This window comes from Ochotona princeps, chromosome 14 (genome assembly GCF_030435755.1).
Source record: "Ochotona princeps isolate mOchPri1 chromosome 14, mOchPri1.hap1, whole genome shotgun sequence".
NCBI classification, from domain to species: Eukaryota; Metazoa; Chordata; class Mammalia; order Lagomorpha; family Ochotonidae; genus Ochotona; species Ochotona princeps.
The window spans coordinates 55,847,306-55,871,391 of NC_080845.1; the positions used below are offsets into that span (position 1 = coordinate 55,847,306).

General features: G+C 42.1%; 1 protein-coding gene and 1 pseudogene across 6 annotated transcripts in view; one reads left to right on the forward strand and one right to left on the reverse strand.

Annotated features, from left to right (window-relative positions):
• Positions 1–18,705, forward strand: part of AGTPBP1 (ATP/GTP binding carboxypeptidase 1) — a 180,809-nt gene extending 162,104 nt beyond the window's left edge. For 3 of the 6 annotated variants that reach the window (XM_058672392.1, XM_058672396.1, XM_058672393.1), the window contains 2 exons: positions 3,548–3,705; positions 18,332–18,705. In XM_058672392.1, coding sequence (XP_058528375.1) covers positions 3,548–3,705; positions 18,332–18,536 — 363 coding nt within the window. In that variant the 3' untranslated portion in view covers positions 18,537–18,705. Of the gene's footprint in view, positions 1–3,547; positions 3,706–11,818; positions 12,641–18,331 lie in introns of those variants that run through there. The other 3 variants (XM_058672394.1, XM_058672395.1, XM_058672397.1) reach the window with 2 other exon arrangements.
• Positions 1,521–2,187, reverse strand: LOC131481937 (elongin-C-like; annotated as a pseudogene).
• Positions 18,706–24,086: the final 5,381 nt, after the last annotated feature.

Below are 24,086 nucleotides of genomic sequence, written 5' to 3' on the forward strand. Positions count from 1 at the left end.
ATTGAGACATACTGCCTACCAGGGTGCAGATTAGCAGGAAGCCGGAGTGGGGAGCAGAGCTGGGACCCAAACCCCACCACTCTGGTATGAGATATGTGTATCCCAGATGTTGTTTTAACCATTGTGCCAAATGCTTGCCCCCAGATGATTCTTTTCCTCATACAGTACATAAATAGATGGCCATGACATGTGTTGGAAATGAGTTCAGTATCTAACTGGCTAGCATTTAGAATGTAAACATGATAGTTCATGTCAAACATTTTTAAAAGCCTAAAAATGACTTTTTCAGTCTGCAGCAAATTGGAATGTAATTACATTGTACTATTTTGCGAAGATGTTCAGATTTTTGGAGCCTCATACAGGAGAACTTGCTGACATTTCAGTACCCTCTGCTGAGTTACTCTTGGCTGAATTTGGGACTGACGACCGTGTGCTGCTCTTCCAGCTTGCTGTCCAAATATCGTACAGCCCCAGCTTCTAGTGATTTTGCCTCAGTGAGGAAGCGATGGTCTTGAGGGGCCTGGTACGATTTCCTCATTGCTGCTTCTGGTGCAGTACTTTTGCCAGGGATAAAATCGTTAGAGTGTCATTTCTGTGTTAGAACTCCTGGGGAACCCCCAGGTGACAGGCTGGGGCTGTGGAGAGATGTATGCCGTGAGGCTGGCCACAGTGACTGGAGACATCCCTGTGGAGGAAGTGGCCCTGCAGAGGCCAGGAAGAAGCCAGGGAGAGGTCACCTGTGACTCCCACGAGGAGGATGTGGTTGCTGTCTGTGGATCCCACTGGTACCCTTTCACTGGCTTTTTAAAATGTGTTTTAATAAATTTGGGCATTGAAAAAGTTTTTAAGAAAGCTAAAGTATGTTATGAAACATAAACTGCTAAAAATGTTTTCTGGAGTTTGTTTTTAACATGTAAATGTATAAACCTTTAAAAATAGGACACGTGACTGATAAATACTCCTTTCTCTCTCATATGATTTACTTAATAGAAGGCACATTGGTCTAGAACGTGTGGAGAAGAAGTGTGTCTTACCAAGTCAGGTTCTTCTTAATGTGTGCAAGTCAAGGCTTTGATGATGACACATACTATTGAAAATGATTAACCTTTCTTTTCTGAGCAGTTACAGGTTCAGAGCAAAATGGAATGCGCAAGTGCAGAATTTCCATATGCTCTGTCCACAGACACGCCCGCAATGCATGCCAAGTTTTAAACTTGTTGGCTGATATGCTGTATGAACCTAATGATACTATAGGGAGCACTCTGCCTCACCCTGAACCATGTTTTCATGTCATGAATGTTAGGCTGTGAATATTGCTTCTTTTTTATGAACTAATTGAGAAGCGGGCATGGCCTGTCTACAGTTTTTAAATTAAGAAGCACATGCATGTTTCAATTAAGTCACCTGGGTTGTATTTTCTGGAATATTTGGGCCAGATTGTAAAGCATGCGCATCACGTACAGTGAGTAATGACTTGTTTTTAACCGAAAAAGTTAACAGTTTATTATAATTTATTTTACTTAATAATCTAGGAAGTTTGCGGCCATCAGCAGTTTCAAATCAATTCCAGGTGCAACTGGGAATTCATGAATCTCAGTGGAGTTGTTAGTGCAGCAAACCTTGTAGGTAAATTACATGCATACTTTTTGTTTTTAAAGATTTATTTATTTTTATTGGAAAGGCGGGTATACAGAGAGGAGGAGTGACAGAGAGGAAGATCTTCCTTCCGATGGTTCACACCGCAAGTGGCTGCAAAGGCTGGAGCTGAGCCAATGCAAAGCCAGGAGCCTCTTCTGGGTTTCCCGTGTGGGTGCAGGGTCCTAAATCTTTGTGCCGTCCTCCACTGATTTCCCAGGCCACAAGCAGGGGGCTTCGTGGGAAGCAGGGCTGCTGGGATTAGAACTGGCGACCACATGGGATCCTGGCATGTGCAAGGCAAAGACTTTAACCACTATGCTATTGCGCCAGCACTTTTGATGGCACATGGAAAGGAATCGCTCTAAAATTGACCTTATTGGTTTCGTTTTTGGCACACTGACCTGGGCCACTCAACATGGCTTTAATTGTTCCTGATGTTAGTTCATGTTCTCTGTTTACAATAGATTCATGACAGTCAGAAGATATCAACTTGTCATACACGGCATCAGGGTCTTCACAGCCATCGCGGGTTTTCTCCTCTCCATTCATTGTATTCTTATGAAATTCTACTTTGCTTCTACAGGAACTTCAGTAGTTTCTCATCAGCCCTGCAGTGAGCGCAGCCACCACAGCTGGGTCCCCGCAGCCACCACAGCTGGGTCCCCACAGCCCCTACTCAGGGCTGTCCCCACCTCTACCCACCCGAGTAATGGCTTTGACAGTTCATTTTCTTCAATTACCACGTGCCATAGAGACTCCGTAGTCTAGACACCAAGGAGCTGTTCTGTGATACCTGTCTGCCCTCATCCCCAAGTACAGCTTTTTGTTGGTGTGAGAATTCCACTTGGGTTACCAGTTGGTTTTCATCTGCAAAATAAACAATAAACAATATCTTAGTTTGCAGTTTTATGCTGATGCTTTTCTATGGTGACAATCAACTTTTGGTAAACTTTATATTGCTCATTCAGAAACTGGTGGTTAAAAAGGGAGAGACAAAGGTAAAATCATAGAATTTTAAGTGGACATTAAATGAGATGGATCATAGATGCCTATTAGTACCTCAGTGGTGGAGATTGATTTGATTCCATTTTTGACAGTTGTCTTTATTTTTTTTAACTGACCAGTTTCTTCTACCACACAGTAAAAGTGTCCTGTAAGATATATTGAGGAATACATAGTGGAGCCTTAATTTAATGCTATAATGGTTCAACATTGGTGACCATAGTAGCAGTTTAGAAGTGTCACCAAGATCTTATTAAATATAATTTAACACATTGACTGCAAGATGAACAGCACAAAATGTTGACCTATTTTGTTTCCTTTGCAGTGCGTTGATGGAAATAGTGAATGACAATAGACATTTTAGCAGTGCCTTATAAAACAGATGGTTTCTCTGTATCCCAGAATAACTGCGTAGGAGACATGAGCCTCGTCAAGTCCTAATTCCATACAACTAAAAAGTACCAACTTTTAAATTTCATTAAGTACAGATTCCTTGTGTCTAATTTTAATGCAATGCAACCAGAGACTAGCAAACTTTCTCTTTTAAATTTTCTTTAAAGATTTACTTTAGTTATTTGAAACACATGCTCAGGTCGTCTTCTACTGCTTTCCTAGGCTTACTAACAGGGAAATGGATGAGAAGTGGAACAAACATAACTCAAACCAGTGCCCATAGGGATGCTGGTGTCACAGGCCAAGGCTTTACTAGCCGCACTACCAGGTCAGCCCTCAGCCGTCAGCTGCTGCCTCCACACGATGCACATGTCAGGATGCCAGAGTGGAGCTGGAACTGCAACCCCAGCTCCCTGCCGTGGGATGGAGGCATTCCAAGCAGTATCTTTACAGCCAAGTCACATCAAACACCTGTCCCAGACTAAGTACATTTGTAACGTTTCTTTATTCCTAGGGTTTACAGATTGGCACTCGAGAATTGGAAGAGATGGGAGCAAAATTTTGTGTTGGTCTGTTGCGTTTGAAAAGATTGACATCCCCTTTGGAATACAATCTGCCTTCCAGCCTGCTCGACTTTGAAAATGACTTAATTGAATCCAGTAAAGTAACTAGGTAGGACTCATTTCTTTTTTTGCATTTAGCATATAGTAATATACTTTTGAGCTATTTCAACATTGAATTTTGGAAAGAGACAGATTTTTTTTAAGATTTATTTATTAAGATATAGAAATTTTAACTGCCATGAGTATGTTCAGTTTTATTCATATTTGTCCCAAACTGTGACAATGTTCTTGATTCTCTTAGTATTTTAGATGAGAGTTTAATGGGCATATTTTGAAACTATTTGTGGTACTCTGATTAGCTTACTTTTAACTCAAAGTCTGCAAGGGAAGAACTGTTGCTCCTGGGGAATCTAAAGAATAGGCTTAGACTGAAAATTCATTTATCAAAAGAAACTTTTCTTTTGTTGCTGTATACACACATATGTCTGTCCAGGAACTTTCTGATTCTACATATTAGAAACAATTAATTTAACATCCCTTTGAAAATCTGTTTCTGTCAGCTGCTCTTCTTAATAGCTGATCCTTTTCAAATTCAAAAGATGTAAGTTTTGTTTAGTTATGAGCTCAGTATCACAATTCTAATCATAGTGCCAGAGCTTAGATTTGTCTATTTTGGTATATATAGATAAAGGATAGTTCTATTTGAAAGAAACTTGAATCTTTTTGTTGTTAGATGTTAACTTATCATCAGCTTTGTTAATCTGTTGGCATGTATTTTAATAGCTATCACTGTTATATATTGAAGCTTTAAATGTAGCTAAAATATTCGTTGGAACCTCAGTACTTACACATGCGATAGCTCAGACATTGGTCACCTGCGTTCTGTGTTCTTCAGTGTGCCTGCTGTAAATAATGGAAGGGAACAGGAAGATTGGCACTTTTAGCGAATATGTGCAAGTCTCCTCTTAAGTTTTAATTTATGTAATCTTAATGAGTAGTCTGCATATTACATTTTCCTCAGATAACCTGAAATATCATTTAAGCTTAGTAACGCTTCATAGTTATGGTTATATTTAGACCCTCCATTGGTCTTACTCTTTAAAGGAATGTATATATATATGTGTGTGTGTGTGTGTATATGCACACACACAACATATATATATATTCAAAAGCACATATTTTAAAGAAATCATCTATACAGTTTTTCATATTCTGGTAATTGTGTTCCAGTGTAATTGTTTTCCTTTATAATTGCACTTGTTTTATATATATATTACTATTGTGAGGAATGCATATACATCATTAGACCCTTGAAGATGACTGGCACAGAGAGGGTTAAGAATTTCTACTTCTCATCAGAGAATACATATAAAAATATAATCTGAATGAGAGCCAGTTAGAAATGGAAAGACTCTTGCCCTTAAATTACCTCCTGCTCCTTGTCTTTAGGTTAACAGTCACTGCTTCCTCCATGCTGCCATTCTTGTTTCTGGATCTCAAGTGAATTTTCTGTTTATCTCCCAGCTTTTCCTTGAGTTTTGTGTTGTGATGCTTTTCAGGTCCTAAGTCCTCAGGCTGTGCCTGCCTGCCTTTCCTGAGTGTTGTGTCTGAAGTTCCGCCACTCTAGCAGGAAGGCCACGGGCTCTGTTCTTCTCACTGCATCCTGTAGTGTTGTTCAGATGTACCGTGCTCCTTTCCTCGAGTTGTTTCTTGAACTCTCAGCTAAGGCGCTGTCAAGTTTTTCTGCTGCAGAATTACCCTTCACCGTTTTGTCACTAAGCGTTTTTATAGGTGCATATTTCGAAGCAGTGCCCATGTTTGAGTTCTTAAGAAATGTTCATTGTATTCATTTTAAAATTTACATGTATTGGCTTATGACCTAACAGTTTTAATCCCATGAGTGTTTTCCAGTTACAATTATTTATATTGAAACTCAGGGTTGCACAGCTTTGGCTCCCTTTGAATAGATTCTCTGAGTTTCTGGCGTACTCCCATCATTCTCCCAACATTCCCTATGACACAGAAGCCTTTCCTGACTCATCCTGGTCCGTAATGTTATCCTAGGATTGGAATCCGCCATCTCGTCAAGGTTCTCTGATTGCTGTTGTTGTAGCTTAGTACTGCTGTGTCAGCCTAGGGACTCGTTGTGTTGTCTTCGTGGAATCCCTGCTCCCAAGTCCACTCAGTAAATATTTACACACACAGCATAGACCTAAACTGAAAAATCATGAGTTCCTAGCGATATCTTTCATTCCACTTCTATAACTAAACGTTCAGGCTACTTTTCAAATGTCTAGCTCCTTCTGAAGCGGTGAGAATCCTGGTTGTCATTCCCATGATTATTTTTACTTGTTTGGTCACCCTGCCTGTGAGTAATGGGTCTCTCAACTCCATGTGTCTTTCTCACCCAGTACAAACTCCAACACCCTCAAAGGGGGGAGCTTTTTCTGGTCACATAATGATTGTCTCCTCTTCATGGGTCCTGGCTTCTACTGGTTACTACATTCTGATGGAGGCAGAATGTCGAGACCCCGTGAGAACCAGAGGAGTGGTACACCGGTGCAGAAGCTCCGTGCCCTGAGCGAGCTGACGGCGTCAGGGAAGGAGCCCAGCTCGCCTCTGTGCAGAGGAACAGTTGTGGCTATGCAAGAAGATGGTTAAAAATCACAGACAAAAATTGAGTTCCTGGGTGAAGACTTGAAGATTGGCCTGGAATTTTCTGAACATTTTCTTTAGGCTACCACCTAAGCAATAAGGGCTGGCAAAGAAATAGCAGCTGAACATGGGGTAAACAGAGTCAGCAATGGGAAATAGACTAATTGAGGTGAGGCGGAAAGGCTTATTGGGGGCTTAGAACAGCTAAGATTGAAGAATCCAGGAAGCCAGCATTTGGTTCTATGCTAAAGAGTGGGTTTTACAGAAGATGTAGTAAATGTGTACTTGTTTTATCTTTACAATTTTTTATTAATTTAAAGGCAAAATGACAGAGAGAGAGAGACAGAGAGCTTCCATCCACTGGTTCATATTCCAAATGACGGCAACAGTCAGAGACAGGACAGGCCTGGTCTAGGTCAAATCCAAGAGCGTGGAACTCAGGTCTCCCAAGTGAGTACGCGGGCTCAAGTACTTGGGAGTGCCTTCTGCTGCCTTCCCAGGGTCCTTAGCAGGGAGCTGGTTTAGAAGTGGAGTTGTCAGGACTCAAGCCAGTGCTCATATGGAATGCTGACATGGCAGGCAGAGGCTTAACCCACTGCACCAAAAAAACCCTCCCCCCATGTTTAAGATTTATTTATTTATTTGTTTGGAAGTCAGAGAGAAAGAGAGTAGATTTGTATTGGCGTTTTGTTTATGTGGTTTCCAAATAATATGGATGAATTAACGAAGGGGAATGAGGGGAATTCTGCTATAGACTGAAAGGAATCCCAGCCTGCTTCAGAAGTATAGATGGAATCATTGGTTTATGCTTGTTGCTTCTAAGTCTGGTGTGTGTGTGTTCAGATTATTTTTATTCATTTCAAAGGCAGAAGGGAGACACAGAGAGAACTTCCATCCACCGATTCATTCCCCAAGAGCCTCAGCAGCCAGGGCTGGATCAGGCTGAAGTCAGGAGCTGGGTGCCCTGTCTGCCTGTCAGGGATCCTGCTGCTTGAGTAGGCAGATCAGGGAGAGAAAGAGAGATCTGCCAGTTTACTCCCCAAATGGCCGCAACAGCCCTGGGCGCCAGGAGCTTTGTCTGGGTCTCCTACATGGGTGATGGGAGCCCATGTACCTGTGCCATTTTCCAGGTCGTTAGCAGTTGGCTCAAAAGTGGGACATCTGGGATGTGAACTGATAACTCCATAGGGTGGGGTTGTAGTCATTCTCTTAATGCGCTGTGCCGCAGCATTGGTGCTTAGAGTCTTCCATAGCATTTTTTGCAATTCAGTATCCAGTTTTTTCCCTTCCATAGACTTTCTCAAGGGAGATTTTGATTTCACATCTTAAATTTTTGTGTGTTTTTTGCTTTGTATTTTCTTCTTTATTTTATGGCTGTTGCCCTTTCTTTGAGGACCCTAAAGTTGCTTGTGAATTTCGCTGTGTAATCTTACTGTGTCAGTGAGTTCTTGTGAGCCTCTGCAGGTCATTGACTCATGTGGAGTCTCTTGCCCTTTCAAGTCTCTGGGGTTACAGTGCTTTCAGCCTGGTCTTCGGAGGGCTCCAGTTCAAGTCTGTGTCATTTTTTGGTATCGTGACACCAGCCCTCCATTAGCATACTAGTAATCTTTTGCCCACCTTTTAATGACTAGGAGAATCACAGAATTACTAAGTTCAAAAGGTTTTTGGCTGTGACTCTCCTATCCATTCAGACTTAATAATTTCACTAATCTGGGTTTAGCTTCCACCTCTGGGGCACTGTGTATGCCTTCAGGACCTACTTCAGATTGCTTCTTGATCTGGAATGTATTAGATTGACTGATAGGTCGTTGCAAGTAAGGGTATCCTATCTTGCCTTCTTCTGACTCGACTTCCTAATTCTCAGTGTGTCCACCTCTTCGTGCACTTGTGTCTCCTTTGGGACAGGGCAGACTTCTCAGCCGTGTTCAGTGCAGGTAGCCCCTCTTCACTCGCGTCCTTTGGACATGACGGGCATCCTGTGCGTGCACGAGAGCTCACCATACATTCTCTCTCTTTCTCTCACTGCTACTTCCTACATTTTGCATTTTGTCTGAAGTCATTTTTCTTCTTCTCGAAGAACATTCATGCTTCAGCCTTCTTTTTCTTCTTTTTTGAGGGCTATTTTGCTGGAGATAGAAGCCAGATGGCATCTTCTTTCTCTAACCGAGGGAGATGTGGATCCGTTGTCTTTTCTACACTTTTGAGCTGTCCAGGGAGCCAGTAGACCTTGTGCCTTGGAAGAAGGAGCTGTCTTGAAGGCCATCTTTTATGAATTTGCTGCATCTTTGATACCAAGCTTGACACGGATGGGATCGTCTTTCTTCCAGTTTGTATTTATATTGTCATGTCTATCGATATTGGGAAACTGCTAAGTCATTTTCTCTTCAGATGGTGTTTCTGCCCCATTCTCTCTCCTTCTGGGATTTCACTTTATATTTGAGGTAGATCTTTCCGTAGACTCTGTGTTAATAATCTCTTGCGAGTAAATTTCTTTCCGGGTCTCGTGCTTTCTCCTGGACGTTCTTCCTCAGCTGCCTTCTAGCCGATCCATTCTGTCTTTAGCCAGCTCTTACTCAGATGTAAATGTTACCTTTTAAATTAATTCTTAGTTGTAGTTAATCAAGGAAGGAATTAGAAAAAATAGCTGTCTAGAAATATTCTTTAGTGGGTGATTTTTGAAGTTTAGAAATACAGCTGGGACAGCGTAAGCCCAGTAGTGGGGTTTTGGGGAGCTCAGTGGAACTTAGTTCTGAACAAGCTTTCGTTACTCCCCCCGCCACCACCAGCCCAGACGCTTGAGCCGTCTTCTGCTGCTTCCTGGGATAGGCTAAGAAAGCTGGATTGGAAACATGGAGGGGTCAGACTCCACCCCAGGCACCTCTGACTTAAGATGCACGCATTCCAAGCACCATACCTCAGCAACCATCCCCATGGCCAAATTTTAACAGTAATCTCTAATACCAAGCTGTGTAGTAAAGCTTACTGTTATTAACATGGTTTGTTTACATGTAGAGTTAGCCACTTCAGCTTGTGTTAGGAAGAAAAAATCTGTTCTAGTGGCTGTGATACTCATAGATGAGTCACTTTTGCGTTTCTGGAAGCCATTTGTTGCTGATAGGTGAGAAGATGCTTACAACTTTCATTGCTATTGGAATAATTTCTGGGTAGATAAATCATGCTTTATAGTTAAACATGGCTTCTCAGTTTCTCAGCTACTGGAAATCATTGTTGTTGTAAGTAAATGTGAAGCATTTGTGTTTGTGCTATGTAGATGAAATGTCACTGTTTGCACAAATACAAAGGAGCTTAAAATAATAGTGAAAGTTATGAAGCTTAACATAAGAGCTGTCAGTGACCATTAGAACTGAGATCTGAGAGAGATCCAGTTAGTAACCACACTAGTCTCTGGGACCTGGCTGTGCCAAGAACATGGGCATTGTGTATGCTGGCAGTAAGCCTCTCAGGAGAGTGAAGTCGTTCTTAACTTCAGCATCTGAAGTAGCCCGCCGCAGAGTGGAACACACATACAGGTGTGTTTCGTAAATGCTATCTCTTATTGCTGAGGGCGGTGGCCGTATATTCCTGATAGAATCGTATTTTCTGATTTGTCATTCCACTTCTCATGTTGTTGCTGGCTTTCCGGTTTGATTTTTTTTTTCCTGCTCCACACGCTGGCACAGTCAGCCCCAGTGCCCGTGCAGGACTCTGCGTATCTTCCTCTGCCCACTGCAGTGCCGTTGGCTGCCCTCACTGTGTCATTTGAAGGACTCTTTTCTGGGTGTCAGCATCCACAGGATGATTTTTGGTAATTTTTGATAAGTTTTCCCTACTGCATCTGACACTGTGCCTATTTTATTTTGAGAGTGCTCTTCATTTTCTGCCATCTCTATTGCCCAAGTCCTTTAAAGTCCCCTCCTGTTTTTGCTTCCGTTGAGTTCCTACACGGTTCTCTGAGTTCTACTCTTCTCTTAAGAGCTCATCCATCTCTAGCTGCAGCCATGTCTCAGAGGAGTTTCGCTCTGTGATTGTGACTGTGTCCACGCTACGCGGTGTAGTTTGAGGTCACACCATGGATGTGTAGAACATTCGAATTGCTACACCACCCTGGTGGATTGGTTCCTTTATCATCACGGACTATCTTTTCCTCTTTGGTTTTGTTTTAACCGTAGCTACCCTACCTTTCATTTGGTTTGGGATTATATAACCTATCTTTTTCCTTCCTCTTACTCTGTTTTTCTTTGTCCTTGTACTTTAATACATGAACCTTCCGTGCAGTGTGTAATTATGTATTTGATAATTCATAGTTAATTTTGTCTTTTAACTGGAGTATTTATTCCTTTTCCATTTAATGAATTACTTGTGCAGTTGAGCTTCTCTGGGACGCTGCTTTCTGTTGGTCTCACTGTGTGGTCTGTTCTTTCACCTTTCCTTCTTTCAAATTAATTATTTTATTGTTTCTTCATGTTTGTGTCTCTTTAAACTTCTTCCATTTTCTTGTGTTGCTAGCCTAGAGATGACAATATGAATCCTTGGTTTCTTACACTAAAAGTTACCCAGATAATGCTAGGATCTTAGGATACATTAATGTCATTTCAGTGTGTTTAGACGCCCACTGTTTTTGTTGCGAACTTGGCAATTTGTCCTTCTTCCCTTTTTTTTTTTTTTTTGCTCTTTTGAAGGTGAGGAATCTTCTGGAAGTTTTTCCTTTGCCTGCTTTTCTTTTTTGATAGTAATTTTGCTGTGAGTACTGACAGCTGATTTTCTTTATATTTGTCCTACGTAGCTGGGATTTGTAGTCCAGTCTTACATTGTTTTTAGAAATCCCAAGCCATTGGCTCTTCTAGTGTTGCTCCTGCCACATTTTTGCCTTTTTGAAGGTTTAATTGGTATGGATACTTTTTTTTTTTTAAGTTTTCTATCCTTTCTTGCTTTCTTTGCTTTTGTCTGGAAATGTTCAGCTTTCTTACTTCTCTGAAATCTCTTTTGTACTTGTTAATTTCATTTATTTGTTCAGTCCTCCCATTCTGTCTGGTTGCATTATAGAAACTGTATGGTAAATTCTTGCTCTTGTCATCAATTTCACAGTATTGTGGGGTTCATATCTGACAAATCTCATACAGTACCACTTGTTGGGTGAACTTTCTGTCTGTTTTTGTTTGTGGATGTGACTGGTAATACTGTTCAAATGCAGGGCTTGTGTATTGACTACACTCCCGTCAATACTCCTACTCCTGTCTTCTGGTGGGCCATTAGAGCAGAGCAGAGCACCTCGATTCAGAGAGCCCCTGGCCGACTTCAGGTGGGATGGCAAAATGGGTGAAAACTTGTTAACTGTTTGGTTGACCCTCCTTGGGTTTCTGAATTGTTGCCTTTCAGGGATCACCATGAAAGGGCCAGGGTTCTCCCTGGCCACAACTCCACAACATTTCCCAACCTATGTTGCTCATTTGTTTATTTTGTTTTGTTTGTTTTTGCTGCTATCTGCTTTGCATTTTATTTTAACCTCCTGCCTCTAGGGGAACACCGTCAAGTCTTAGGGTTACATCTCTGCCACTCCCTTCTTTCAGGAAACTTGGCAGTTCTGAACTCCAGTTTTTGCCTGCAGTCCTTTGAAATGACTGAACCTCGATGGCTCCCCTACTTCTAGCCGCTGCGCCTTGCTTGGCCTTGGTTTACGCTGGACTTTGCCCCCTTGCGCCTTTTGTGTTTGCTGATTTTGCATTGTATCCTTTCACTGGAATAAGCCACAACTGTGAACCTGACCACGTGCTGCGTGCTGCATCCCCCTAGCCCATCAAGGATGGATTTCTGTGTAGTGTGTTCATCTCGGGGAGTGTAGCGTTCTCCTGAGAGCAAGCAGACACCGTGGCATTGCCATCGAAGCTCAAAGGGACGAAGTGGCCCGAGGGCCCACAGAGTGGTTCCTGCAGAACCAGCAACTGGACTCAGCTCCAGCTCCGAAATTCCCATTCCTTTATGTATCTTGTATTCTCTTCCAAGCATATAAGTCGAATTAGTGGAATGCACCAATTGTAGTGTTTGGAGTGGTCCTGCATGGTGTTCTGACCGTCTCGTGTTGTCCTTAAGGAATGCCTGTAGGTGAATAGTGAGTAAAGCTGAGTAAAGTGACTTGACTAATTACTGTTTCCTAGAGTTAGCTGATACTTTTTCCCCCAACAAATGTATCAATAAATTAGCTTATTTCTTTCCCTTTTTTCAAATGGATATTATTTTCACCAGCCCTGTGTGTATGCAGTTGCCACGTATGACTAACAAAAATTGTTAATTGTGTTTTCTGTGGATTATTTTGTTTATTTTGTGATGTTTAGGAGATGCTGTAATTGTCCTAAGATTGGAATCTAATTGTATAAATAAAATGTCCTCTAGTATTTGTGCTTTTTTTAACCTTATATCTGATATTTCAACACAGGAAAGCCAGACACAGTTAGCAATTCACAAATTGCAATATATTTCTGTTTGTGCATCAATCACACACACCATGTACCTCAGCACACACACATGTTCACTGAACTGTCTTAAAACAGGGAAATTATTTTCCCAGTGGCACAGGTTGGTATGATTGGTTAAGGGAAGATTCTGGATTACGGGGGTTAAAGGGGGTGATTTTGGTCCCGGTGGTATGGGACAGGCCCATGTCTGGGCTCCCAGGGAACTTAGAAAGTTTGATTTATTTTTCCTGTCACAGGGTAGATTTTATTATCATCATCATAACATTCCATGTTATCAAATTAATCATGGTTTTTACGTTTGCTAACTTGGAGCTAAGCAACTTTTGTAAGATAGGGAGGGCTGATCCTGTTACTTGTGTCATGTGCTTGGGAAGACCCTGGCTGTGAGAAGGGACGGCTCACGGTCCCTCCCCCAGCTGGTCACAGGCATGGAGGTGTGCACTCCTCAGATCTCGGATCTGCTATCACGGGGGCAGAGGAGCCCTAAAAGAAGTATATGACAGACATTGAGGGGGAAGGTTGATTTTTTTTTTTAAGTTTACTTTTGGGCAGTCTTGGTAGCTTAATAGCAAGATAGCCAAACACCTTACTGAGTCTGTATGAAGCAGGGTTGTTAGAGGGCAGTTGCACTCGGAAACCTCTGCATCCTAGTGACATGACACAGCAGGGACCAGTGCGTGCATCCCTCGAGAAGGCTCTTTCAAAATTTGGGTGTTTCCCTGAAGCAGCATTTGCTTGGGGTCTAAATGATTATTTCAGAATGAAGTGTTTCTTATCAAATTGTTTCTGGTTTAGTGACTTTAACCCTAAGAATTAAAATCCAGAACAGCAGGGTTTTTAAGGCAGGGTTGTTGGAGAGTGAGGCAGAAACAAGGGAAAGAAAGAAGGAAATGTATGTGAGGAGGGTTGAGTGGACAGGTCAGCGGCTGCAGGAAAGCGAATAGAGCTGAGAAAGATTGAAGCCCTGGTAAGACGTTTTTTCTGATTGCAAAAACTTTTACATTCCCACTTGCTGACACCAAGAGATGATTTTGTAACCCTTAGGCAAGTAAGCTTAAGGTCCTCAAGTGAATAATGTGAGCTGATTTATATGGAGCAACTCCCAAGTTATGAAGTGTGCAAAACCTCTGTTGGAATTGTCAATAAAAGATGAGTTACTGTGACTGGTCTTGTGCCTTCCCACTTTTTTTCAGTGAAGTCAAATCAATAGAATGGGATCATATACTCCCTCATGGCTTTTCCTAAGGAATTCAGTAAATATGTATTGTGGTGCTTGGGGTGTGGCAGGCCCTCTGGGAGCTGACAGGAGGGCCTCAGGTGGGTAAGTTGCCGTTCTTGAACTTTAAGGAGCTTCTGATGTCCTTCTGAGAAAAAGCAAGTACAAATGGGCACTTTCACCCCTGGATGGTAAATGAGCTGGTAGAATACTTGTGCAGCTTAGAAAAAGGAGTAGAGAGAAGTTGCTCCTCCTTCTGCTTTAAGGACAAATATCACAAGATTAGCCAGAACTGTGTCCTAACATAGGACTTGTTAGTTACTGGCAGAGAGGTGGTGGACCGTGGGCCTCACCCAGAGAAAACAGTGTAGGTGGAGGCTTAGAGGATGAGGTGTGGGACGAGGAGCTGTCCAGAGACAGAGTGGCTAACTGATAGACTTGTGTGCCGCACTGAATGATTTGAGAGGGCTAGAGGAGAAGCAGGCTCTGGGTGGGGGGAAAACAGTGATGCTCTTTCAACATGCTGCATCTGAAGTGCATATGAGACAGCTCTGGAAATCCATCTCATAAGGGCAAGTTTTACAGAAGTCGACTGGAAAAGTCAGTGCTAGATATTTGGGTTTGGGAAGCCGGCATGGTGGTAGAGCAAGCCTATCCTCTGGCTTCAGTGCTGGCATCCCATATGGGTGCCGGTTCATGTCCCGGCTGTTCCACTTCCCAATCCAGCTCCTTGCTTATGGCTTGAAGAAGCAGCAGAGGATGGCTCAAGTCCTTGGGCCCCTGTACTCCCGTGGGAGTACAGTCTCAGACTTGCCCAGCGCCAGTGGTTGCATTCATTTGGGGAATAAGAGATCTCTGTTTTTCTCTGTCTCTGCCTCCTCTCTTTGTCTCTTTCTCCTCCATCTCAATCTGCAACTCTGACTTTCATGTTAGGTAAATACATGTTGGGAGGGGTCCGAATGCAGAGTTTCCTCCCAGAGGAATGTAACAGGAGCTGTTAATGAAGAGCTTTTTTTTTTATTGTTACCTAGTTTTGAGGACTACGTAGAAAATGAGAAGTCCAAGGTAGGCAATGAAGAAGAGACAGGACTGAAGCAAACCAAAACAGGGGTGTCGGGATTTTAACTGCTGTTGAATGTTCCAGAAAGATACAGGGACAAATGGCCTGAGAAATGGCCATTGGGCTGATGGGGCGCAAAGGGCAGTGTCAGTACTGAGCGGTGGCCGGTCCCTGCCTCTCTATGATCTCTGTACTGGAGGCACTTACACCTGGAGTCTGCTCTCCACTCCTCGCCCTCTCTGCTCCTCTTGCACCCTCCTCTCTGTCTTCCCCCACCCTCCTGTGCATGCTCCTTGTTGCCGCTCACTGCCTCATCCCTTTCGCACACTGCATCCTGCTCTTCTTCTGCAGGCAGCCCTTGTGCGCTCATCCCTCCATGGGATATGCTTGCTGTGCTTTGCTTCGGCTGCAGAAATGGAGCTGAGGCTACAAACCTGGTTTTGTTGGAAGCTGGAGGTGCAGGAGTGAATCATCAGGGCCAGCGTGAGTGACCAGAGTGGAAAAAGAGGAGCGAACTGTGTCTTCACTCTTATTTCATATCTCGCATCAGAACACGAATGGAGTTCATGTCACAGCATGAAGAATGAGCCAACATCAAAAATTGACAGGATGAAATTATTTTCGAAATTCTGAACATTGCTTGATCTGGAACTGCTTCTAATTTTCCAGGAGTTTGCCTTCTTGGTCTTAAAAATGCACATCAGCATTGCGTTACAGTTGGTTAAACCACTGCCTGCAATGCCAGCATCCACTCTACACACCTGTTCAAGTCCTGGCAACTCCACTTTTGATCCAGCTCCCTGATGATGCACCTGGGAAGGTAGCAGAAGGTGGTCCAACTGCCTGGGTCCCCGCCACCCATGTGTTTGACCTGGATGGAGCTCCCGGCTCCTGGCTTCAGGCTGGCCCCACCCTGGCTGTGGTGGCCCTTTGGGGAGTATCTGCTTGCTTCTCCCACTGCTTCTGTTAATTCTGTTTTACTTTCAAATTTAAAAAACTAAATTTAAAATAAAAAATATTTTAAAATTTAAATTGCACATCAGAATTCGATACCAGCATTGTTTGACATTTTCTTATTTAAAGGTCTGTTTGGCTCCATCTAGGATATCTTGGTCACTCCGGAATCGTACTCCTCTCCTGCTTCTTGCTAGCCTCTGAGACTAGGCTTTCTCTATTTTTTTTTAAAGATTTATTTTATTTTTATTGGAAAGTCAGATAGAGGAGGAGGAGGAGAGAGAGAGAGAGGGAGAGAGAGAGATCTTCCATCTGCTGATTCACTCCCCAAGCAGCTGCAATGGCCAGAGCTGTGCCAATCTGAAACCAGGAGCCTGGAGCTGCCTCGGGTTTCCCATGCAGATAGCTTTGGGTCATCCTCTGTTGCTTTCCCAGGCCACAAGCAGGGAGCTGGATGGGAAGTGGAGCTGCCGGGATTAGAACCGACACTCATATGGGATCCCGGCACATGCAAGGGAAGGACTTTAGCAGCTAGGCTACTGCACCAGGCCCCTGGGCTTTCTCTTTAAATCTTTTCTTTAGTTCTTCAGCTCCCTGGGGAGTTCGGTCTTAGCCCTGAACTCAGCACACAACTGAGCTCCCCACCAGCAGCTGCCTTTCTTCCTGTCTACTTTCTGATGGAGTTGTGGGTGGCTGGAATTCTGCCATATGTGTACAGCTCTTGAACAGTGTTGGCCCGCCCCGACCCCTGACCCCTGACCCCTGACCCCTGTTGCCTGACGCTCCACCACACAGGTGTCAGAACACACTGGTTCCTGTGCGTCAGCCCTCTGGATCCAGCCACTGGATCCCAAGCCACTGTGCACATGTTGGACCTGGCTTCAGAGCAGATCTGTCTCCTGGTATCTCCATGGTCATATCTGAAGGATTTGTCTCTCCCCCATTCTCCCTTCCCGCCTCTTCCTTTGCCTCAGTTTGTGTGTGTTTGAGGAGACATCTAGGACGTGTCCAGAGAATGGAACACCAAGGTCAAGGGGAGGGATGTACTATTGTACTTCACAGCCAAGATGGTGACAGTCATTGTAAAAGGCACATAACCTTTCCATCGATTTAAAAAAAAAGACCTAGCCAGCACATGCTGAACATTGTAGCTGCATGATTAACACTTGTGACATTGTTCTTGTGTTCAGTGTATTGTGGAATCTTGCACAATATTTCAGGCCTCTCAGCTTGGTTTATCCAGACTACTTCATCATGCAAGCTCTCACCTTCGCAGAGCAAGTTTGCTATATTATATTAGATCAAGTTAGTTTTGTGACATATTTTTCTCTTTTCTAAGGTTAAAATAATTCTAGGGGACAATTACTCTTGCCAGATGACTTTTGTTTTTGAGGGACTGCAACCTCCAAGAATTCTTTATTCCTGTATTCTGGAGGCTGGAACTGAATTTTACACTCAGTTGCAGGAATTCTGTCACCACAGGTGTCTCATGACATCTGTTTCTCTGCTCATTTTAGCAAATTAATGTTCTTTTGCATTATTTGATTTTATGGCATTTAGTTACATCGACTGCTGGAAACAACTTTGGAAAGCCATCAGGACATAAACATGTCTGTGTGAAGTTAAAGTGTTTTGGGTCACTTGGTTAGGAACTTGGAAATGATGCTGATATTTCTCTGATGCAATTTGTGGATGTGTGTGCTGGGTGCCCTTGCTTCTATCTCCCAAATGGACAGTATCCAGAAGGACATGGATCTTTTCTCTGAGCAGGAAGAGCTCTCAAGGCCCTAGTGGAAAGACTACTTTACACTACTTTACAGGGATTTGGTGCTTGGTGCTTTCCCGTAGGCATTACTCTGTGTCCCAGGGGATGGTAAAAGGCCTCGGTGTGGAGTGTTCACTTGTTTTCCATTTTTATTCTCATTGTCTGGGGAATGGGCTGTTTTAATGCCAGCTGATCACTCAGTAGGTTTGATGTGAGTGATGTCAGTGCATTAATCGAGGAACCACCAAATATCTACAGTTTCTTAAAAGGCCTAAGTATCTATTGGCAGATTTACAGTGATTGTAACGTAACTTTAAATATAAATCTTAATAGCCTGCTAATCGATGAAATCCTTCAAAGAAAGAGTATAATAAGACAGCCTCCACCCACCTTTTTTTTTTTTAGAAATCTACATAAGATATGTAGATGTTCTTGTTAGTATAATTAAAAATAAGCATGTCATCATTATTCAAGGAGCTTTTGGCTACTGTAAGTTGATTCGTTTGGATAAACAATGTGTAGATTATATAAACAGTGCTGGTACTATGTTGGAATCAGAATGAACCCAGTTTGGTGAGATAGTCTTACGTTGGAACCGTAAAGCCCTTCATGAAGTCTTGCGTGTTCTGTGTGTTTTGACCACAGCCCTACGACTTACGTTTTGGAAGAAGACGAGCCGCGGTTCCTTGAAGAAGTTGATTACAGTGCAGAAAGTAATGATGAGTTAGATAATGAATTGACTGAAAATGTGGGCGATTATGAACCTTCTGCTCAGGAAGAAGTGCTCTCTGACTCAGAACCACCACGATACCTGCCTTGAGCCCTCTGCCATCTGTTGTTGATTGCGATGAAGAAGTGAAATTCCAAGGCTTTCATTACACAGGAAGGTTGAGAGAAGCTAGTTTATAGAGAACTGACTCAAAAAGAAAAAAAGGAAACTTGAGCCTGTTGGGTTTCAAGACAATAAATATGTTCATTCACGATAAAAATTGGCACTTGTTTTATTTTAGATATTCAGTGCACTAGCATTGAATGATTAAATACTAGATATACTTGAAGAAAAAAAAACCCCAAGTATCATTGCATGAATTTTTATCTCATGGTGGTTATGTCCTGCATCCAATGGATAGTTTTGAAGTATCTCAGAATATGACATCTGAATTCTAGCGCTGTTGAAAATCCGGAGTCAGTGGAAGCTACTGTATACATACTTGGATTCTTATAGCTGTGTCTGTAGAGTTGGGTAGGTATTGATGACTGTGCTTCAGAATCATGTCATGGGTTTTGACTGAAATAATCCAGAGTTTGCCTGGGAACCAGGACATTCTACCTTACCAAATTAAACAAATAGAAGCTATCTTAAGAGCTGCATTCATTTCATCATTGTTTATAACCAGCTTAGGAGACTTGGTCCACAGCAATTGGTGAGTATCTGAACACGTGGCTAAAAAGTTAGAAAAGTTGGAAAAGCCCAGTTGACTGGTCTTGGGTTTTTTTTTGTATGACATGGTTATATTCACACCTGTTGTAAAAGATGTATTTAAACAACTCTCACATTGTGTTTCATGAGTGTACCTTGAGTGATGGTGCTTCTAGACCCTCAGGTTAGCGTCCAAAATGACTGCAGGAAACTGAAATGTGTGCACTGATAGCTTCCGGAATTGTAGCCATGCTGCTGTGGGAATGGCTTCATCTTCAAGTCGGAGGAAATAAGGAGATCTTGTTCTAACAAAATGTACCCCAAAAGATGTTGCAGATCCTTGCCAGGACTCCAGAGCTCAGGCACCTGTCTTCCCTGCTTATTCCCCAACTGGAACATTTTTAATCAATTGTAATGGAAAATACATTTTTAAAATGTTCTTCAGATTTATGCTTTTCCCAATTAGTATTTTTTTATACTGTTCAAGGTTTTTTCATCCACAGGGTAAATTCTTTTTGTTCTCTTGAGAACTGTGTGAAAACATAGGGTGGGACAGTTAAAGATGCTGAATTCTTACTCATCTCAGGAAATAAAGATGAACTGGGCTGTGAAGTTAAACTAATTATCTTAGTGCATTTTCCTTAATTTAGGAAAGATTAGGACACTTTAGCAAGGTAATTATTTATTTAATTGTTCATTAGCAGTTATTTTTATCTCTAAATAATTTGCATCTTTCATTAAAATCATACTTTTTTTATTAAGTAGATTATGGAGCCTTTAAAGCCTACATATGAATTTTTTTGGCTTTTACAGAATTGAATTAAAAACTAAAAACCAAGATGATCATGTATGTAAAGTAAGTGTAGTTACTATAATATAAAGAATGACTCAAAAGTTTATTACATTACCAGTATAAAAATCTCTTATTTGTACTGCTGTAATATTTTACATTAAGTATATCTTTTAGTATTTATTATATGCTCGAATGTGCCTTTTATTGAATATTTAAGAGATTGAGGAAAAGACTTTTTAAAAAGTGATTTTTTGTTTGTGTTTTGGTCAGCACTTAATAGCTTTTGAAAAGTAAAAAGTAGTCTAATATCCTAACTTTTCTAATTAGGGTTATTGTTAAAGTTTTTGTTTGTTTGTTTGTTTGTTTGTTTTGGCTATTAACAGCTGGCATTGTCCTAATGTTAGCTCTGTGGCCTCAGGTTTTCCCAACAATGATGAAGAGATTCTCAGTGCCGTGGTTCTGAGAAGCAGTGTTCTTCCCTGTGTGGAAGTGAGACAGTTTAGATTTATGTCAGTTACCTTGCATTTGTCCCTGTCGTTTTGGCCACATGCATCAGATGGCTGTGTAGACTCGGGATGGGACCCACAGGCCTGGCATCTCTACGGGTTCCCCGGGGTGTAATAGTAGCACAGGTGCACACCTGCAGTCACTGGTCTGCTCTAATGAGCTGCTTCACCGCTCCCTGAGAAGGAGAGGGCCTGTGAGCTATGAGGGCAGGAGAGTTGCAAACCAGTTGATTGACACAGTCAAGGAAATAGAAGCGAGAGGTCAGATAAGGTCCCGTGGGGAGAGCCAGGGTGTCAGCCCCAAGCTGCTCAGCTTTGCCCTTCCCCAAAGAGAGGGTTCTGAAAAAACCCAAGGGTCTTTCTTGAATAAATAAAATTTGTTCAGGCAAGGTAGAAGGTCAGAATCCCTGCTTCACATTGTCCTCATATTGTGACCTTGGACTTGGCTTGAGTACAGTAAATTGAGTCAATCTCTTGTTTGGGTGTAATTTTTAGAAACATGGATGTCTCTGAATTCTAATGACCAGGTAACGTGGAGTTCATGCTTCAGCTAGTACCCTGAGAGCAGTAATGTGATCTCTACTTACAGATACCCAAAATCAAATGACTATGTTATGTATAAGCACTCAAGTGGATATTGAATGTAATGATGCAATTGTTTTTGTGCATGGTAATTGATGACAGTAATAACCTACAAATGTATCCTTATAAATCTTGTTTTTCTCATCATACACTATAAACATTTCAAAGGTTTGATTGAAAATTGAGGGAATTGATGAATTTTGCTTGTTTTGGTGATTGTTTAGTAACTGTCAAATGTTCTTTGTATTAGGAAAAACCTATTGAAACAATAGTTCTACTTTATACCATAGAATACTACTGTTAAGTAATATTTCTCAGATTGAAAGCATATTCAGGTCCTTGCAACCTTGAGAAAAGGAGACCTAAGGAAGGTCTCCTTGGTCCTTGAAGTGTCACACATCAGGTGTGTTGCACAGTGGATCATGTTTACAAGTGCTTCCATTGACCCATCCTGGGATGATGTAAGTCTGCTGTCACTGAGGCCTCTGGCCACCCTTCCTTCCACGCCACAGCCTGACTTCCTGTAATCCCCTGTCAGATCTGACTATTCTTCAGAGCTTGGCTGATTATTGGGCACATTGCGTGACGATTTTTTTTTGTCCTGATTTGTGATCACTATGTATGGCCCACACCCAAATGAGTGGCCCTCTTCCATGGCCGTGTATGGCATCACACAGGTGCTTGGAGTTCAGGATGTGGCTGATGCTTTGTAGAGTACTGCTGTGATTTTTGTACGTTTGTGAACATACATATAAACCACTGTGAAGTGGACATGGGTTTGTAGTATCCATCTACTTGAAATCCGAGATGACTTTAACACGTCAGACATTTAGATCCAGATACTTACAAAGTTTACGTTTATGATGCCAAATGTACATTGATAGAATGCCAAGGGAATATGAGATGAACAGTTGCAAAAATCTGGTCAGGCGTGATTGTGCTGCATGATCTTGCAAACGTTTGTAATATACTTTGAAATCATAAGATCTTTGAGAAATGGCATTTGTGAAGAAATTGTAAAAGACAAAGATGCTTGTTCTGAAACTTAGACAAGACTAGAGCCCAATAAAAGTTTGCACCTTTGAAAGTGGATTGTCTTCTCTGTACATTTTTTTTTCCAGCTAAAGGTCTGGTTGAGAATTTTAAAACAGAACTTACTTTGATGCTTGTTCAGCACTAAGGTCACATTATTACAGTATCATGCCTTTTTTGCTCAACTCTTTCCGTGTTCCTCCTTTGCCTCATTTCACCTTTGTGACTGCTGCTGTTCTCTGATGTCCTCATGTTTGACATTTCCAGCTGTTTGCTTTATTTATTTTCAGAATGTGGGCCCTTGCAATAAAGTAAACTATATAATCTCATGTGAGAGGATAAACTCAAAACTCTAAAACTGTTTTCAACAAGTATTGTTTATGTGTAATGTAGACAGAAGAGTGCCTGATATGCACCTGCTTTCCAGTGCTTCCCAAAGAGCTGTAGAAAACGCAGCAGTGTCAAAAACTAGACCACGTTACTGTTGGAGGTGCTGACAGTTTCAATCTCAGAACTTCACTGGCTGCAGCAGACACTTGTGTGGGTTCTTTCCTTTCTTCTCACCCTTGCTTAACTGATGTTCTAGAACTCCGAGTCCTGAGGTCAGCGATGTTGCCTGAAACTCTGGAGGTGTAATATCCATGGCCAGGGTTCTGGGCACATCTCTGCTGACCCCAAGAGATCGGTGCAGTGCGCACATAACCTGAACCAGTCCACATGCAGTGAAGGCTGGCACTTTCTGTGGCAGAGCTAGAATTAGACCTTTTTTTTTTTAATTGTAGATGGAAGGCATCCAGAAACCCTGGGAGGAGTGCTGGGCTGAGAGAGGAGCCAACTTCAAAGGAACAGCACCCATGCAGTGGTAGACACAGGGTCCTGTTGTCTTTCCAGCCCACATCAAGCTGTGCCTGAGATCCCTAGTGGCGCCAGTTAGGCAAGCCTGTTAATTATTTTTATTGTTCAAGGCATTTGCTTTGCATTATCGGACACTAGCAGCATCACGTCACACACACGTGTGTCTGGCTCCGCCCACCTCACATGGTCTTAGGGAAGTTGAACATGCTGAACAAGCAATACTGATAGATGTTTACTCCAACCCATTAGGCCAACTCTTTTTTTTTATTTTTTAAGATTTATTTATTTTTATTGGAAAATACATCAGATTTACAGAGAGAAGGACAGACAGAAATTTCATCTGCTGGTTTACTCCCCAAATGGTTGCAATGGCCAGAGCAGAACCAATCTGAAGCCAGGAGCTTTTTCAGGTCTCCCACATGGGCATAGAGTCCCAAGGCTTTGGGCCACCCTCCACTGCTTCCCCAGGCCACAAGCAGGGAACTGGTTGGGAAGTGGAGCAGCCAGGACTCAAACCGGTACCCGTATGGGATTCCAGGGCTTCCAAAGGGAGGATTTAGCTTTGAACTCTCAATGCTGGGCAAATGTTAACTAGTTTTGTTGTGTGACTGTCACCAAAAAAAGTTTGTTGGTCCAGAAATGAGCCACATTTTTGTCATTGCTGTCTTTAAATTTGGAATATTTCTTCAAGTGATGAGACTTGTCACTGGATCATTTGGAGATGACAGAAGGAAGTTTCTTTTTTTGGAAAAAGGTGCAAAACATTGAAATGCATAGAGGATTCTTCAAAAAGTTTAATGGAAAATATGTATTATGAAAAACATTACGCTTGGATTTCAAAGAAATTTGCACCAAAGGAAAAAAAATCAATTTACTTGCCCAAGATTTATGTGAAAGGTAGAATCATGGAGCAAATGAGGCAGTCTTCCGTCTGCTAGAGACCATTGAATTTTGTTTTAATTTTCTCTGTAATAGGCCAGGACCTGCCCTTTTCCACCTTGTTTGCCTGGTGGTTTTCTTCAGGCTTGGCAAGTCTGCTTTTATTTTTGTGGTGGTGATGGGAAAAAATTCTGTCCAATAGACTTGCCCAGAGATCTTTGTTTCATTTTCTTGGAAGAATTTACATTTTTACTGGAAAGAGGCTATATTCTATAGTTTTATTGTTACATGAACAGGCAGGTT